This window comes from Acartia tonsa, chromosome 1 (genome assembly GCF_053477335.1).
Source record: "Acartia tonsa isolate MP-2025a chromosome 1, ASM5347733v1, whole genome shotgun sequence".
Taxonomy (NCBI): Eukaryota; Metazoa; Arthropoda; class Copepoda; order Calanoida; family Acartiidae; genus Acartia; species Acartia tonsa.
In genome coordinates, this window is record NC_137260.1 from 28972307 (window position 1) to 28990424 (window position 18118).

At 30.4% G+C, this 18118-nt stretch overlaps 2 protein-coding genes across 2 annotated transcripts; one reads left to right on the forward strand and one right to left on the reverse strand.

Moving 5' to 3' along the window:
* Positions 1-551: 551 nt before the first annotated feature.
* LOC145317098 (putative N-acetylgalactosaminyltransferase 9) lies at positions 552-10466 on the forward strand. The gene is made up of 18 exons (XM_080158005.1): positions 552-836; positions 1873-1974; positions 2446-2543; positions 2710-2804; positions 3045-3185; positions 3500-3599; positions 4057-4148; positions 4532-4615; positions 5017-5134; positions 5446-5506; positions 5820-5934; positions 6223-6383; positions 6680-6733; positions 7137-7200; positions 7455-7555; positions 7938-8085; positions 8332-8472; positions 8981-10466. The coding sequence occupies exons 1-18, from the start codon at positions 712-714 to the stop codon at positions 9212-9214; spliced, it is 2034 nt and encodes a 677-aa protein (XP_080014131.1). The 5' UTR covers positions 552-711; the 3' UTR covers positions 9215-10466.
* A 246-nt stretch (positions 10467-10712) lies between these two features.
* LOC145317108 (dynein regulatory complex subunit 3-like) lies at positions 10713-16577 on the reverse strand. The gene is made up of 17 exons (XM_080158015.1): positions 16338-16577; positions 15853-15932; positions 15483-15530; positions 15260-15349; positions 14828-14943; positions 14552-14644; positions 14252-14391; positions 13956-14056; positions 13736-13815; positions 13416-13497; positions 12971-13064; positions 12415-12521; positions 12261-12339; positions 11922-12032; positions 11609-11695; positions 11164-11258; positions 10713-10938 (listed from the first exon to the last, which is right to left on the reverse strand). The coding sequence occupies exons 1-17, from the start codon at positions 16431-16433 to the stop codon at positions 10830-10832; spliced, it is 1608 nt and encodes a 535-aa protein (XP_080014141.1). The 5' UTR covers positions 16434-16577; the 3' UTR covers positions 10713-10829.
* Between the last annotated feature and the right edge of the window lie 1541 nt (positions 16578-18118).

Consider the following 18118-nt stretch of genomic DNA (forward strand, 5'->3'; position numbering starts at 1 on the left):
TTTTAACAACCTTCTGAACAAGGACGTCCAAGGGGGGGGGGGTAAAGGGGTGATTACCCCCCTCCCCCATTTAAAATTTACCCCTACCTTGGGGTTCGCGCGCATTTTTACACCTAGATATTTAATAGTATTTCATTATTAGGTAGGTACCTTTTTACATTATTAAATTACCCCGGTGGTAATTTTTATTTTTTTGGGGGGGGTAAAAAAATTTACCCCTGCCAACAGATTTCCGGGGGTGTAATTATCCCCCCAAGCAAATTTTGGATGGTTAAACAAAATTTGCTGCGAGCTTCGCGCGACATTTTACCCCCCCCCCCCCCCGGCCCTGCCTCTTAAAATCAAATTGATGATGATTTGTACGCCTCTGGTTTAAAATTCTGTCACAAACTTGGTGAGTGTTTTTTTTCAAAGCAGGGGATGATTTTATATCTTCCATAAATGAAATATTATTTCAGCAGTTTTTTCTTTAAGCAAAAACAAAATTCTATTCTCGTTTTTATATCCCTGTATCATAATACCTATGTAAGTGTTTAATTATTTGTATTTTCAGACACAATGTAGAAAAAAGTTTTAGAGAAAAAAATGTATAATTCTGAAGCACAGTAAATTTTAAGCACACCTGTTAAAAAGATGAAATTATAATATACCATAATAATATACATCCAGTATTCACTACATTTTTTACAACTTACCAAATAAATAATAGAAATGTTGTCTAACATAAGACTGAAGTTTTTTGGGCTGCGGCAGCGATACAACTTTGGGTTCATCCGGTTATTGCTGGTCTTTATCTATGTGATAGCCATGCTCCTCATAATATTTTCATACTTGGGGTAAGTTATATGTTTTTTTTTTTAAGTTGCAAGGCTACTCTGCAAGTACTTTAAGGACGTCTTAGAGAAGGAGGGGGGGGGGGGTAATGGTTTTAATATCCCACTGTATTTTTTTTCAAGAATATATCAGGTATAAAATTAGATAATTTAAGAGACATTAAGCAATCTCAACATCTTACCTTCAAGGATAGAGTGACACACGAACGGATTATTGTTATAAAATAGCTGTTCTTATGATAAAAAAAATGTGTTTAATAATGTGTTTTTTATAATATGAAATAATATAGTAGCAATTGAACGCATATAACATATGAGACGCACGCAAACCACTTGTGGTAATATGTCTTAACCTAGCTAGGGTAGACTTAAGTTATTTAGATTTGTAATACAAATTTTACAACAAATAATGGAAATCTTTTTAAAACAAATTTTTTGAAAAATCTAATTATAAATGATATTAAAGATTTTATTTTGAGGGGGTATTCAAAGATTGGAGGGGGTAATCCAATGTATTTCTTAAAATTTTGAGGGAGGTAGGGGTTCAATGTTTGAGAGGGTGGTAAACACCCCATTGCCCCCACCCTTGAACGTCATTGTTTAGAATGTGTCCATTTCGTTGAAACAAAATGTGCATACACTAAAATTTACCAGAGCTGGATCTTTAAATCATTTCAATGGTGCGCTAAATTTTGCGCATCCCGATTTAGCGCACCATTGAAATGATTTAAAGATCCAGCTCAGTGGGGTATTTTCCATATTGTTTTTTTTTTAAATAGGCAATACACAAAGAACTCTCCCGTCTACCCTACAATAAAAAAATATAAAGTTGATTATTTGCGTGTTAAAAATGTTTTAACTTAAAAGAGCAAACGTTCTGCAAAAGCCTAAAAAAATGACAAAAATATTAATAGAAATAATACAAAAGGATGATTGCGTTGTTTTTAAAAAATGAATACTTTTGTTAAGCATATATTTGTAATGGTTTTTAGAGTAGCTTCATAAATAAAAACATCTAATAAGTTATTATTTATTATAGGGGTAGCGCAATGAATGATATGGAAGAAATAGAATTAGATAAAGATACAGTTGATGTTATAAACAATATTAATCCTCCACAACATTTCAAAGCAGATAGAAAAGGAAAGATGTTTTGATAAATTGATAAAGTTGAAGCTTTTCAATGGTCATTTTTTCCCTTACTTACATGACTGCATCTTTTGATTTTGTATTATTTTTTTATTTGATATCATTGTTTAATTAGCTGATAATATAGCTGAAAATATTTTCGAATATTGCATAATTTACGCTAAAATAAATTTTATAATTTTATGATATTCTTACATGCTTTTCAGATACTCTTTCAAAATTTGGCAATTTCACTAAAAGTTATTTTTGAGCACAGACCCAGACCCCCCCCCCCTTATTTTGTAATTATTCTTTAAGTCAGGTTAGGTTAAATTATATTGGGTACAGGGAAGTCCGTAGGTTAAGAGGTTGGCGTTTTCAGTACCCGATAGACACTATAAGAAAAAGCTCCCACAATTTCTCTAAAGTTTTCTCTGGAGCAATAGTCTAAACTTTTTAAAACAATCTTCAAAACATGCATCTTAGATTTTGTAAATCAAGTAGAAGAAAATGAAGTTTTTAACCCTCGAGATAAAGATAATCTTGTTGTTGCTGAAAATAGTTGGATTAACAAAGTTCCAGGTAAAACAGATTTTTACAATGGTCTTCGACCGTACAAACGGAATTTGCACAACGGGGGGCACATTTACATTAAAATAGTATTTGTAATCAACCCCCTAAAACCCCATCCCTCAAAAAGCTTTTATTTAGTTAAGTATAGAGTAATAAAATCCATATTTTTATTTAGATAAAATAAAAGAAACAGTGCCTGGCAGAGAGGATGGAAAATTTGTTGCTATTGGGGATTGGAATGGTGACTTTAGAAATACAGATTTCAAACAGGTAAATACAGACGCAAATAAAGAGGTGGTATTATGTAATGGACAATGATATATACATGAAATTAATTTATAATCAATTTAAATATGTAGAAATGAGGTATATGTATCTTTCTTAACCAACAATTACCATTGGAGGATTTTTTGCTTTTGAAATAAAATTTGAAAATAATTATTTATTAATTTTAAAAAGTTATAAACTTTATACTTTGTATCAACATTTATACTTGTTTTACTTTCCCAGGACACTTCCATACCAGAGAAAGTAAGGGCATTTGAGGCTGGCTTTGTTGACGGCCTGGGTGAGAAAGGTGGCGGTGTCCATCTGTCTGCCAAAGACAGGGAGCTGGCACAAGAAACTAAGAAAAGATGGGCTTTCAACAAGGTACTTAGTACACGATTTTCATTTTAATCCTATGATATAAAGTAGTAAGATTTTGTCTGTAGCTTAGGATTTCAATGACCATTGAATCGATTGAGTTTTCCATTTTAGGAAGGCTTCACATAGGTTTTGGGGTGGTTTTTGTTTAATTTATTTTAAAAATTAGATAGTCCCATCTTCTACAGATTCATATATACTAGGGGCGCAGTATATTAAAAATATGCAGTATAGTAAGCCTTACTCTATATCATCTAATATTGTCGCTGAATTTATAGTGATGAATGTAATATCTGTCTAATTTCTAACTATCTATCTAGGTAGCAAGTGATCAAATATCCTTATGGAGAAGCTTGACAGACAAAAGATTATCTAAATGCCAAAGTATCGAGTATGATGATGATTTACCCACAGCTTCAGGTAAAAACAAGGGGTGCTGCCACTTCTACCACGAGCAAAAATACAAGCACTGTGGTTTTGACAAATAGTGGATGTGTTTTTGTCAATTTGTTTTTTGTTGTACTTTTGCCAATTTTTTTTTATAAATGTCAAAATTACACCTTTACCACTGCACTGTCATAAACACAGTTTTATTGTCATTTTCACACCTATGAAATATAAAAAGAATTTTTAAAAATCACAATATAAAATCAAGCAATTAGCAACTTTTTCATCATTCAGTATTTGTTTGTGTATATATTTTTCTTATATTTTGTAATATATTAAGAACTTGTCCCTAAACTCACACAAAGTATACTGAATACTGATATTCATAATACATTTTTTTAATGAATGGAAAATGTATATTTAGAAACATTTATTTTTCTATTGGATTAAGAATCTAATTATCTCAAAATACTAATATATTATTTTTTAGTTATTATAATCTTCAACAATGAGGCCCTGTCTGCTTTGCTAAGAACTGTTTGGAGTGTTTTAGATAGAACAGAACCAAATCTTTTACATGAGGTATGTGTTATATGTATTAATCTCTTTAATATTAAAAATAAGATAAAATAATAATCTAAGAATCCCTTTGAAGTGTGTAACGATTTTGAATTTTAAACTGCTTCGGTACATTTGATAGAAATAAAAAACTATATAATTTATAAAAAAAATCTACATAAAATTAATCAAAAGACCAGAGTTTGATAGTACATAGTAGTGGTACTGTTCAATTAATCACCTCGATGAAAAAAGCAATGCCAATTGAATGAATTACTTTGTAACTGAAAGTATTTCAATAAAATATTCTCCAAGTGTAGTTTCTAGCAATCAATATTACCAATTTTATCAGTTAATTTATATCAAAAATATAAAGTGCTGTCCAACCTTTAATAATATTTTTATAGATAATATTGGTTGATGATGCCAGTAATCAAACAGAAATTACAGATATTCTGCCTTCCTATATCAAATACAGATTTCCAACAAAGGTGAATTTTATATTTAAGTTTAAGGAGTTTTTTAAAACGTTTATCTAAAAATATATTTACATGTAAAACAAACCTTAAATCAAGAATGACAATATTCATAAGTAGCAAAGCTCAAAAATATTAAAATAATTTACCCAAAAAATAGAACGAGGAGCAAGAAACGGAAGGAGTTAAGAAAAAATGCTTATTGTAATATTAAATCATCAAAATTTTTTGTAACAGCTGAGAAATAATACATTGTCATAATCATCAGATTACAGAACGTACATGTAATACATTTTAATTATATCGAATAATATGTTATCCAATATGGACTATTTAAGTGGATATCAAAGTTTATTTAATAAAGATTTCCCAATCGCAACAGGAGTAATTAAATTTCTAGATTGAGTTTTTTTTAGGTTGGTATGGTCCGTACTGCCACCCAGCAGGGTTTAATTCGTGCAAGGTTGGCTGGAGCCAAGGTGGCTTCTGGAGATGTATTGGTGTTCCTAGATTCTCACTGTGAAGCTACAAAAGGTATTACAAAATTTATTTTATATTTTGTATACACAATATTCATTCTTTGGTAATTTTTTCTACATTGAGGAATCAAACCATAGTTTTCAACAAAAGAAAAATTTTAAAAATACCTTATACAAGAGTTTTAAATAATTAACTTTATGCTTACGTTAAAATATATAGTATTGAAATTTGTACAGGCAAGAAATAGTCTGCCCATGTTATGAATTCGTTTTGTTTGAAACATTTACACAAGAAACTTTATATGCCTTTCCACAAGAGATTGGCCCACTTGCTAAAATAACTGTCAATTATATTTATATTTGCAGGTTGGTATGAACCAATGGCCCAGAGAATTAAGGATGACAATACTGTTGTTCAAATACCAAGGTTTGATAAAGTTTTATATGATGAAACATATAGATAAAGAAAAGTTTTTAAAATCATACTTTTTTTTATTAGATGTTTCACAAGAATTAGTTCAGTTAAAATTTTCTAGAATTTTCTTTATTCATAGGAATTGCAGAAAACTGTTGTTGATAAATTTGCTTAGAAACTTAACTTTTAAGTCTAAACAAGTATTTTATTAACTGACGGAAAAGTTAGAAAATTATCTTGAGAAACCACATCTCTTTCTAACTTTACATGAAAATAAGATTGTAAATTTAGTATTGCTTGTATTGATACATGCTCCAATGTTTAGGATTGATGGAATAGATGCTACCTCCATATCCTATTATGGCTCTGGAGGTACAGATGTACAAGTTGGAGGCTTCACCTGGAGCGGACATTTTACATGGGAGTCACAACCTAGACAAGTAAGTCATAAGTAGAGCAGCTACTTCATAAAGGGTTACCATTGATATTATCTTTTTATTTCTCTCTTTTCTCTATCTATCTAAATTTATCACTTTCTTTTTTTTCTCTCTCTCTGTATCTCTCCCCCCTCTCTCTTTCTCTCTCTCTCTCTGTTATTCTTTTTTTTCAGAGTTTTAAATTTAAAGATGTATTGTAAATATTATTTATGTCAACAACTACTTATAACATAATAAACTTACTTGGTCTCAACTAATTTAAAAGTAAAACTAAATAAAGACCTAATTTAGATAAGAGAGACTAGAAAGGTAACAGATCCAGCTCGGACGGCCACAATGGCTGGAGGATTGTTTGCCATGGACAGGAAGTTCTTCTTCCATGTTGGAGCTTATGACGAGGGCATGGCAGGCTGGGGTGGAGAGAATCTGGAGATGTCATTTAGAATTTGGAGGTATCCAGTTTCATTTAAGATTTTAAAATATAAGGAAAATATAAAACAGGGCCGGGCTATTTGGCAGAGCAAATTGGCTCCGGTTTCCTTTATAAAAATTGAAATGTCGGCGGATTTCTGAATTATTATCAGCTTCGGCTTTACAAAAATATAAGCGATTACTGAACTTTTTTATCTTAATCCTAAATACTCTATATTATTTGGCATTCTAGTAGAACATTTCCCCACATTCTACAGATGTTTTTTATCCTTTATTACATTAACAAACTGGTAAAACAGCAAAATCCTTTTTTTAGATGCGGAGGAAGTATGGAAATTCATCCTTGTAGCCATGTCGGTCACATTTTCAGGTATATCTTATATCTCAATTTTTTAGTCAGTATGTTTTATTTTTTTTAAATTTGTAGGTTGAATTAGTATAAAAATTTCAATTTAATTTTTTTAGCAATAAGTAGCAGAACGTGTCTATCCGTCCCAGAAATTTTCGATATTCATGAGGCTAAAAAAAGTCGGCCCGTAGTTTTTGTCAACGGATGAAAAGTGGAAAGTTTGTGCGCCTCTCTGTCCTATTTCAAAAACGATAATTTAATAGTTAATATAAAAATATAAAATTTCCAGTCATTATCTTGGGTATATACGCCTGTATATAAAGTAAAAACTAACTTTATTCTAAACAAAGGGGCAAGTTTAATGGTAATTAAACTTGTATTACGGAATTCTATTCAATGTGAAATTTGATATTTTTTTCTTCAGAGATTTCCATCCATACTTTATACCTGAAGATAGCCATGGAATTAATTCAGTTAGAATGGCAGAGGTAATAATTTCTATATCGTTTATTTCAATTTAGGACAATTATAGAAAGTAGAAAGAAAAAACACCTTAAGACCTAAGCAAATATTTCCGGAAAAATGCAACCCAACTTATACGGCAGTTTTTGCATTAGAAAACAGCTATAATTTTATTTTATTAGGGATAGAAATGAAAACCTCTTTCTAATTTTCAAATTTTGTGCTTTTTTCTTAATTTTGAGTCTATAACTTTTTTCCAAGAAAAGATATAAATATCTAGGTATGGATGGATGATTATAAAAGATTTTACTACATGCATCGACAAGATTTACTGGGCAAAAATGTGGGAGATCTTACTGAAAGATTTCAACTCAAAGAAAGGTAACAATTAATATATATTTTTCCAACTCTTTGCTTAATGGCTAACTTAAGATTTTAAAACCGTCCATTTAAAACCTCCTTACCTTTTAACAATAATAAAAGATTATAAAAGAATTAATTTGTGTGTTTGTAGTATAGATTTATGTTCTCTAACATTTGTTTTTGGCTGCAGTGTATAAACCCTTCTAGCCTCCCGCCCCCCCACATTTTTAAAAAGAAAACAATATTCTAATGGGAGGGGTTACCTTCCCCTACCTCTCTGCCAATATAATTCCTGGAAACAGTGGAACGACCAGTCGTTTAAAAGATCTTAACAAACATGAGTTTCTGTGTGTTTAATATTTTTCTTATCCGTGTAATAACTTGATGATATATACTTTAGACTACAATGTAAATCTTTCCGCTGGTTTTTGGACAACGTATATTCGCACAAATTCATCCTTGATGAGGATGCCATTGCCTGGGGAAGAATAAGAAACAAGAAGGAGGACCAACATGATATCTGCTTTGATCATTTACAAAGAGATCAGGTAGTTTTTTTTATTTGCTTTAAGTAGCTCAGAAACTCTTTTATTTAATTGGCAATAACTTTGTCTAATTTTGTTAATTCACTGGTTAAATTTATAGGAATATTCCTTAGGAATCCTTATATTCATTGATATTTCTTATACTCTCTAAATCATGTTTTCTTATACAGCAAATGATAGTTTTATAAGCTGATTTCAAATAAATCAGTTAAGTGTTCTTAGTTAAAATGGGTGTTTAATTTATTTCAGGCTGGGAAGAAGGTTCAATATGTGCTTGGTGAATATCCCTGTCATAACTTCCTAGGAGATTCTCAATACTTCACTCTCAGTGAACTAGGAGAGTTAAGAAATGAATACATGTGTGCCACAGCATCTACGGATTATGGAAAGGTAGATAGTTATTTCTCTAAAACATGTAAGTGTAACGCATCCGCTCATTGTGGGATAGATGACAGGTTCCAAACTCGATCCGACGTTAAAATGGTTCCTACTGCTACTATGTCAGGTGTGCGACATAATTAGTTAGAGTAGGGAAATGCTTTGGCCCAAAACAGGCGCAACTTATTAACATACATAATTATGACTTCCGGAAACAGTTCGTGCGCTCAAAAGGTTGGTTGTCTGAAGAGCGTTTGATCATATCATCATACACATCAGTATGCAAGATTTAGTTCAGAGGTACTCTATAAGTCAGTACATAATTTCTGTATTGAGGGTGTTTTGAATAAAATTTATAGATTAGGGTTATTATTATCAACGTGTTCGTTACTGAGGCTAGACTTTAATTATAATGCGTCTTATACAGTGGTTAATGTCGTGGTTTAATTTGTTTAGACGTCATTTTTAATATTTTTCTTAGCTTAACCTGAACATAAGCTTACTTTTTTTTATATTTAAGTCGAATAAAGTTCAAATGGTTGCCTGTCCAATAGATGGAGCCAGACTTGGAGAGTGGGAGTTAAACAGGCTTGGGCAGATTTTTAATAAAAAGAAGAATTTATGTATTTCCAGCGGAGAGAGAGGGGCTGGGGAGGAACTAAGCCTTGAAGAATGTGATAATGTTCCCAACCAAACTTGGCATTGGGAATTTTATGGCAACAAATTTCAACATTTCAAACTATCAGTGCCTTAAATTTAAATTTACTATGTATTATTGCAATTACCATTTAACTATTGAAAACTATGTAACTTGTGATAATTATAAGAAAAGGGAAACTAAAGTGTATTTTACTAGCAGTGTGACTTAAATAAAGCATTTAACAAACCTACCAATTGTGTCAAAGCAATCCATAAATGTATTTACTTACAAAAGAATAAATTCAACTTTTTACCATAATAGAGGTTACCTTAACTTTTAGAAAAAATGTATTTTAATCTTATACATTAAGCTCAATAAATTGATATTTTATTTATTAGTTGGACTAGAAACTATGCATAATGCCTAAAAAGCCATTTAGTGAAATAAAATGTACATATCATTTTTACTATTAAAAGCGCACTTGATCTTTCTGTGATCTTTTTTTTTATCTATGCACCTTTTTAAAGCCTTTAGATTTATTTATCCAGTTTTGAGCTAGTTTAATCTTCGAGCTTTTGTGCTTTTTGCTTATTTATATTTGTTATATGTTTTTGTAAATATGCTTTTTTCAATTTTGTTAAACTTTTAGAATTAGTGTATTAAAGAAAATGTACTTAGATTTTAAATCAAAAGAAATTTAATTTTAAAGGAAAGTTCCATAATGAAATTTAAGTTAAATTTAATAATTCTAGTATTTTATTTTCATCAAGATAAGCTAAAAACATAAATTTGCGCATTCATGCACTAAAGGTCCGTGTTAAGCAATGATAACTGATTGAAAATAAGATGTGGAGGGTAGTTTTTTGTTCGTTTGTTTTTACTTTACTTCAGTTCAGGTAAGGTTATGTTGGTTACTAGGCATCGCCTGTAAAAAACCTGCAGGGGTCAGAAATAATAGAATAAACTACCCTTTTAACCTTATGTCCAATTTTATTTTAAGAATGAGGGGGTGTGGTTATTAATACCCAACAGGCACTTGTGAAAGTACCTCAAAATTTTACACTACTTAGTTTTTAAAATGTAATCGTACTGAATTTTAGAGATATATCTAACTCATAAATTATTTTATTATATTACTTTATTTCATTTGATTATATCTTGAACCTAATCTACAATCTAATTGTGGGATAATTTTCTTCAGTAGCCAAACTCTTAAAAAACCTTTTTATTGAACTTTTTCTTTAAACTTTGAAATTTTTATCCGTCCTTTTAAAAATTCTAAGTGTATCTTTTTTATTTTACCTTTTTGTGATATTTCTGTGATACTGTATTATTTAATTTGTTAAAAATAACATTTTCATGTTTTCTTGCTGTTTTAAATGAAGTTTAATAATTAAAGTATGTTTTATAAACTTAGAATTCCCAATTCAATGAACAATTCTTGATGTAATTTCTTTTTCTTGCTTTATCTTTATATCTCTATCTCTCTTCTCCCTCTCTTTCCTTTTTCTTCTCTCTCTTTATGACTGATTCTCCATGTATGACTTCTTATAATCATTATAAAATAATTAAATTAAGTTATAAGCAATAATCTTAAAACAAAAAAATATGATTAGAAAGAATGCAACATCATTTATTCTTGGTATAAAGATATAGAACACAAAACAACATGTTAAAAGAATTACAAAAATAAACCAAACATTGATATAGAAATAGTTATGCAAAAAGATTATACATCCTCTTCATGTATAATAGCTGGTGGCAGAACTTCAATATCCTCAAGTTGCTGCGCTACTGTGTCGGTAAACTGACATATTTCAAGTACTCGAGCTCGCGACCTAAAGTATTTTAAAGCTTAAGAAGAAAGGCAACATACATAACTAAATAAATAATTTATAGCGAAATTTTACAAATTTTATTAAGTTTCCTTTAATTTCTTCCTCGAAAGATTTGAGTTGTTGAGCAAGCAATTTGAGCTTTTTAGCGGTTTGACTCAATCAACATTAACAATGGTTAAATTATGTTGATTGTGGAATTTAAAAGGTTTAAGAAAAATTGTATACCTGTTGAATTCCTTATCTCTTAACTGTTTGAAATGTTCTTCTCTCCATGTATTGACTGCCAGTCTCAGATCTTTTTGCCTGCTGTCTACCAACTCCTTTAATAGCATTTTCAAAGAAATTTTGTATATGACTTAGAAATTTCAAAAACATTTGGGTTTAGTCCCTTTCGTGGCAAGGATGACATAAAAGAATAGTTAAAAACCAAAATATTCTCAATTGTGGTTAATTAAATCCCCCTGTGGATTAATTTATTGTTAAAAAATCTTGGCCAGTGTTGGTTTATACAACCCAATCATGATCAAATAAAATTCCCCAAAGTTTTAAGTCAACAAATAAAAGAACGTATTCAAAGGACTAGAAACTTTTAATATATAGTCTTATGTCCCGCCTCTCCCTAGGTTTGTAGATTAATATATTTATTTTCCACTCCCTTCTCAAGATGTACCTGATGAAAATCATGACAGATTGCAACAATATCCAACATCGAGTCAGCCCTCACACTGGAGGTCATGTCAATTATGTCCAGTAAATTCTAATATAAAATTATTAATTTAGACTAGTTTAATTATGTTCATTTAAATAGCACAGAATCAAAACTCCAGTTGATGATTTCTAATAATTGTTATATTTTATTAAAATAGGCCCATAAGTTTGCTTTCTTTTCAACTTTTCTGCGAGAAAATAAAGAAAATATAGAAAGAAATAAGCTAAGCTTTATAAAAACAAGCTTAGCTTGTAAGACTAGAAAACATACTTACATGGAAATACAAAGTCTCTAGATCCCTGGCTTTTTGTAAAAGATTTCCACAATTATCCAGAAATTCTTTCGTCATTGAGTTCAATTTATTTTCGTAGTCTTCAATCATAGCCTAGATTTTTGGGATACAAATTTAAACTTAAAAAGGGAAGTTTTTCAAATTCAGGTTAATGGTTTTTGAACGTTCAGTTAAGGTTAAGCCTTTTTCCATATGCCAATATGTCCTTTTTTGTTGGGTGGGGGGGGGGGGGGGTAACCCTAACCTACCTTCCACCCCCCGTTGACATCCTATTAATTAAATATTAAGTATTATATCGAAATTTCATTAAAACTTATTTACCTCAATGCTGTTCATGAGTAGTATTTCATTTTCCATTAGTTTTTTTCTCAACATCTTCAATTTTCTTTTGTACTCCTCTCTAGGAATGTAAATAATCAAAAGAAAAAGTGTTTATAACTTATAAATTAGGTTTGCAGTTATACAATTATTTTACCTTAGATTTTCAACTTCAGCTGCCTGTGTTTCAGTGATACAATCAGGATCCATTTCTCCAAGAGTTTCTGCCAGGTCAGTCAGGTTCTCTAGTAGTTCATTCTTCTCCTGAATATAGGATATTAGTATATATTTCCCCAAGAGTTTCTGCTATGTCAGTCAGGTTCTCCAGTAGTTTATTCTTCTCCTGAATATAGGATATTAGTATACTTCCAAGAGTTTCTTCTATGTCAGTCAGTTTCTCTAGTAGTTCATTCTTCTCCTAAATATAGGATATTAGTATACTTCCAAGAGTTTCTTCTATGTCAGTCAGTTTCTCTAGTAGTTCATTCTTCTCCTGAATATAGGATATTAGTATATATTTCTCCAAGGGTTTCTACTAGAAGTCTGTTCTTTTTCTTTAGATGGGATTTTAGAGTTTTCTGTCACTTATCTAAGATGGAAATTATTTAGCTGCTAGAATACAATAGGTAGGTATTTTTATCCAGAATTCCTTACTTATGATGAAAGATTATGAGAAATTTCATTAAGAATTATGAATTTTAACAATTATTCACCTCAGTAAAAGCTTCATCATATTGAATATCATCATTATCAATCTGTTCCTTAGCACCTAAGATACCACTATCTATATCCTCTAATTCAGATTTCCTTGATTAGATAAACAATAGTCAGGATCAAACTATGCATTTCAATTTCTAGCCTTGAGTATTTGCAAAACTTTTTTTACTTTGTAGGTTTGGTGATTATCAATTAAAAAGAAGTTAAGTAACTTTTAAGAGTCTAATTATATACAGTTGTATTTTTGATGCCAATATCTTTTGTTATTTTCCAATTTGGTCCTGGCCAAAAAATTTTGAAAATATGTTATATTTTTTAGTTCCATAGATTATTTCTAGGAAATATTCTATAAAATATTTCATTGACACTAGAATTTGATATTTCTCTGAGCAAACAAGAAGAACTTTTTCTGTTTAATAATAATTAATAATTGTTTAAAACCTTTTCTCTAGTTCTTTTAGACCAAGGTTGTATAATTCATCCATTACTGTCAAAAAATCATCTTCAAACTTCTCTTTTGCCTCTAAAATTATATTTTTTATGGTTTATTTCATCAAACAAAATATCAAATAATCATATTTCTTAAGTATTCATATCAGAAATTTTCCAGGACAGAATATAATCTGTATTTTTAGGGGGAATGGGGAAGTAGGAAAACTATTTGTCATTACACTGAACTTAAACCTATATCCTAACATCAAGAGATAATTTGACACCATTCAAAGCCACTTTATTGCATATATTTTAAATCGTATAACTACCTGGGGCATACTGTATAGCTACAATCTTGGCTTCCTCATCAACATGTTTAGAAAACATCAGTTGTAGCAAATCTTTTCCCCTAAAATGATTTATTTTGAATTATCTCCCATTTCTCTTATGGTTCCTGAAGCCAAAGGTGAAAATTTATAGATAATCTCTTTAAAGAGTTTTGCCTTTTCAATGACAGACAAATTCAAAATAAATTTAGGCTTTCACTACCTTAGTTTCTCAATAAATGCTTCTCTTTCTTTCTGATGAAGCATAAACTCTTTGTGTGCATGTCTTTTCTGCATCTCGTCTTTTTGTTCACTACCAACAACCTACACATAAATTAGTCCTGACATAATACATTCCTGGTGAGTCATTTCTTCCATATTGCCCCCCCCCCCCCTCCCTTTGTGTTCATTGCCCACAACATACAATAGAAGTCATGATTTTAAAAGGGGTATTTAACATGATTGGCATTCTAATTATAAATATCAAGTTAAAAAATATTCACAATTATTTTTTTTCACCTTGAATATTTCTCCTTGGTTCTTCTCAGTGTATGACTTCCTGAGCTTAGCATCGACCATTTTAAATTCATAGTAGACAAGATTTGGGAGGAAAGCTGCTATGTAACCATCTATCTCTTTCTCTTCAGCTAGAGGATTCCCTGATAATTAAAATAAACAAGAACAACAACAAAAATGCCAATGTAAATTACGGATTTCGGAGCTGACTGCATTTAGAATTACAAAGTAGCTTTGACACTCCATTAAGATTTTTTTGTATATTTATATGTGGAATATATCAATTAATTTTGAATATCTTACCTTTTAAACTTAAAGTTCTGAGTGCTTTAAGTTTTCTGAGATATATAATATCGTTGCTGTCGTGGATTTTATTATTTCCAACTCTTAATACCTCTAGAAAATAAAGACTAAATTTAGAATATAGGAATAGAATTTTTGGTGTTCATGTCAACTCTTATTAACATTACAATATCGCAACTAACCAATAACTAGTATATGTAAATATTCAATGCATTGTCCATAAAAATTAAATTAAAAACTTACTAAATCTGCTCTATGGAGTTTTTTATTATTTACCTAATTTTTGCATGTGTGCAATATTTTCTATTTTTGATATTTCATTGTTGAAAACCGCCAAAACTTTCAGGTTTACTTGGGCATCCAAGTTTTCCAGTACTGAGATGCGATTAAAACTAAAAATAGAAATAAAATCAGAATTTTTTCAATAAAGTAAATTTATTCTTTCGTTGCCTCAACACACAAAGACAAAATGGAAAAAAAAACATTGGTTCATACAGATTTGGGGACGTAAAAAAACAAGGTTTACTTCTTTTACAGTTGAATCTCTGGGGGAGTAACCTCTTTAAAGGCAAATTCTCATGGGAGGGTTCACCTACCCTCTCTAAATAAATAAAATCTGTGCATGATCTAAATAAATATTTATAGACAATGAGAACAATTTTCTTGACAATAAGAGTTTTTGCGATGTGTTATAAAAGTTATAATTACCTTAAATCAAGCCATTCAAGATGTACTAAAGACTCAAGTCCTGTTATATCTTCAATAAAATTGTTATCCAGAAACAGATGAGTTAATCCTCTAAACATAATTAGGATTTAATATTTAAAATCTTTTTTTGCATAATAAATTTTATATTCGAAATATGTTTTAATAAACTTCCTAGCTTTATATGATTGATTGCTCTTCAGATACACTAACAATTTGAATTTACCTTAAAGATTCAAGGTTTTCTATCTTTACAATTTTCTTGAATTCCAATCTGAAATTGAAAACCTTATTACACTGTTTAAGATATCTATGGGCGTGGGATAAAACCTAAAGGTGTAATACTATAAAAAAAGACTAATTTCTAATTACGTGTTTTCACTATTATTATAATGCCAAATCCTATAAAATTTACTAGGATTAAGGGTTTGATAAGCTAGCCTACACGATCATATGGGATCTTGCATAGGCTTTTTATCAAATTATTAAAGGTTTTAAATCAAATTGTGTATTAATCTTTTTTGTTTTGTGAAAGTTTGGATTGTAATATGTAAAGAGATTTTAAAGTATGTATTTTAGATCGTAATGACTACTACCTGATAGAAGAAGAATGTTGAATGAAATAATCTGTGTCTTCTTCTCTTTCCTCTTCCTGTAGTTCTGCTGGAGTATCTTCCTAAATAAAGAATAAATAATCTTCTCTTCCTGTAGTTTTAGTGGAATATCTTCCTAAATAAAGAATAAACTAATCTTCTTCTCCAACAGCTTCTTCCATTGCATCTGTTGAAATTTTTGTGCTTTTCAAAAAAGTGACTATATAGTACTATCTGCGCAGTGGTGGTCCCTAATCCTGCGGCGGTGTCCTAACTCTGTGTGGCTCTCTTTATAACATAATTTACAGTAATATACATACAACCAACGAAAACTATCCTTTTAATTCGGAAATATTCCGCCAAAAGTTTTTAAAGTTATCCCCTTTTTATAGGCACTATAAAGAGCTCTTCTAACTGAAGTCTGACCTCGACAAAGCATTTCGAGGGAAAGTTCAAAATTTTTAAACTCTTCTATTTAGTTAGTTTACCTGTACATCAGTTTTCAAAGCTTGTAGAATTAGTTGTGGAGAAAGAACTATAGGATCCTCTTCATCGGGAAGCTTCACGTCTAGTCCTCCTCCCATTTTTATAATATCTAAATAATTTTATTTATTCAGTACAAGTTTCTGCAATCCATGTTAACTTGTTTGCTGTTATTTAATGAACATATGACTAAAGTCATAATAAAACTAACAAAACTGTGTTTTGCAGCTTAACAAGTAAAACTTCATGTCGACGTTTACCATACAATTTAAGCCTTTACCTTTTATATGTGTCAAATGTGTCAGCAATAACTACTATTACATTATGGTCCACATAAATATTGAAATATTTAAACTTTTCAAAGGCTTCGTGAGCTTTATTTTGGCCTAACGCGGCAGCGAAGCCTTGTATTACATATTATGATATATTTTTTACTCAAGTTGAATTCTTAAAATTGATTTAATATAAGTTAATTATAATCATGTTTACATATTATTGTTTCTTTTGTTTTGATTAATACTGACTAAAGAATTATAAATAACCCTCCAAAATATCTAATTTTACAAACTAAAGGAAATATATTCCCTTGTTATTTTGAAGATTCCATGTGGAAAAAATAGACGTTCATTAAATACCACTAACTTTTTAGTATTCAAATATAACATTACTATTTGACACGTCATTAGAATTTAGGAGAGGGTGAGGGGGGTAAAAAATAAGCCAAAAACCACCCAAGGACCTCCCTGAAAAGTACAATAAATTCGGACCACCAGTACCAGAATCTTTAGGTTTAGAAAGAAAACTTTACTACTTTATATTATAGGATTAAAGTCTGTCAATGGGTAGATTTTTAGTAATTCTTTAAAACAAAAAAATTGTATTTCATTTTTTGCGGTTCTGGTTGATTTAAGACATTTTTTTATCATTTTTTAAAAACAAGTACCAGAACAGGCTCGTCTGCAGAATCTATGGAACACCTAAGAATATTGATATAAACAACCTGCCTGAACTTTCAAACATAATAAAACTCTTACTACATACATGGCTTTCTATTTCTACGCAATTCCAAAACGTCGCAAAGGGAAAATTGTATGCAAATTTACTCTACAAATTCTACCACATGGTTTGTTGGTTATTTATCGATTACTAGCGGCTGCGCTCCTTGCATCTATCTTCCAAGGGGTAAGATTAAATTGGGTAAGGAGATGGAAGTAAAATAGCCTTAAACCATCCCAAGATTTAAATCTAAAATAAAATAGCCTAAAACCATCCCGAGACCTATGTGAAGCTTCACTATAACAAGATCCTTAGCTACACACAAAAAAAGCTCTGATATATTGCTCTTGTATAACGATTTCACCAATACGTTAGTTTGGGTTAAGTTGAGTTCTTAAATGCTTAATGTAGCTAGTTAAGCTTAGCTCCATGCAACGATTAGGCTACCAAAAGGTTTATGCCTTCTGCAGGGGCTAGTAGGTCGTTGGCGCATTTTCGAACATAACCGTACCAACAGTATATATTTTAATACAGAGATTAATTTATCTTAAATTATCCAACTCTCCTTTAATAATTTTTTTTGTGAGGTGGGGGGAGGGATTATAGTTTTAAATTAAGTTGCCGAAAAATATGTACTTTAATTCATCTAATAAATAGCTCTTTGATACCAGTAAAGTAATTGACAATCATTTTGTATTTTTAAGTCATTTAAAAAATGAAGAGATAAGTTAAATCTTTTTTTTTTCAATTGATGACAGCATAATATATATCTATCTATTTGTACAGTGTG

What these genes read in the sequence shown, in the direction of transcription:
- LOC145317108 (XM_080158015.1), bottom strand. Translation starts at nt 16,433, where the DNA reads ATGGGAGGAGGACTAGACGTGAAGCTTCCCGATGAAGAGGATCCTATA. An exon ending in ATGATGAAGCTTTTACTGAG is followed by an intron (nt 12,522 to 12,970) that starts GTGAATAATTGT and finishes TCCTATATTCAG; the next exon opens with GAGAAGAATGAACTACTAGA. An exon ending in GCTGAAGTTGAAAATCTAAG is followed by an intron (nt 12,340 to 12,414) that starts GTAAAATAATTG and finishes TTACATTCCTAG; the next exon opens with AGAGGAGTACAAAAGAAAAT.
- LOC145317098 (XM_080158005.1), top strand. Translation starts at nt 712, where the DNA reads ATGTTGTCTAACATAAGACTGAAGTTTTTTGGGCTGCGGCAGCGATAC. An exon ending in GAAATACAGATTTCAAACAG is followed by an intron (nt 2,805 to 3,044) that starts GTAAATACAGAC and finishes TTACTTTCCCAG; the next exon opens with GACACTTCCATACCAGAGAA. An exon ending in CATCTACGGATTATGGAAAG is followed by an intron (nt 8,473 to 8,980) that starts GTAGATAGTTAT and finishes TTTATATTTAAG; the next exon opens with TCGAATAAAGTTCAAATGGT.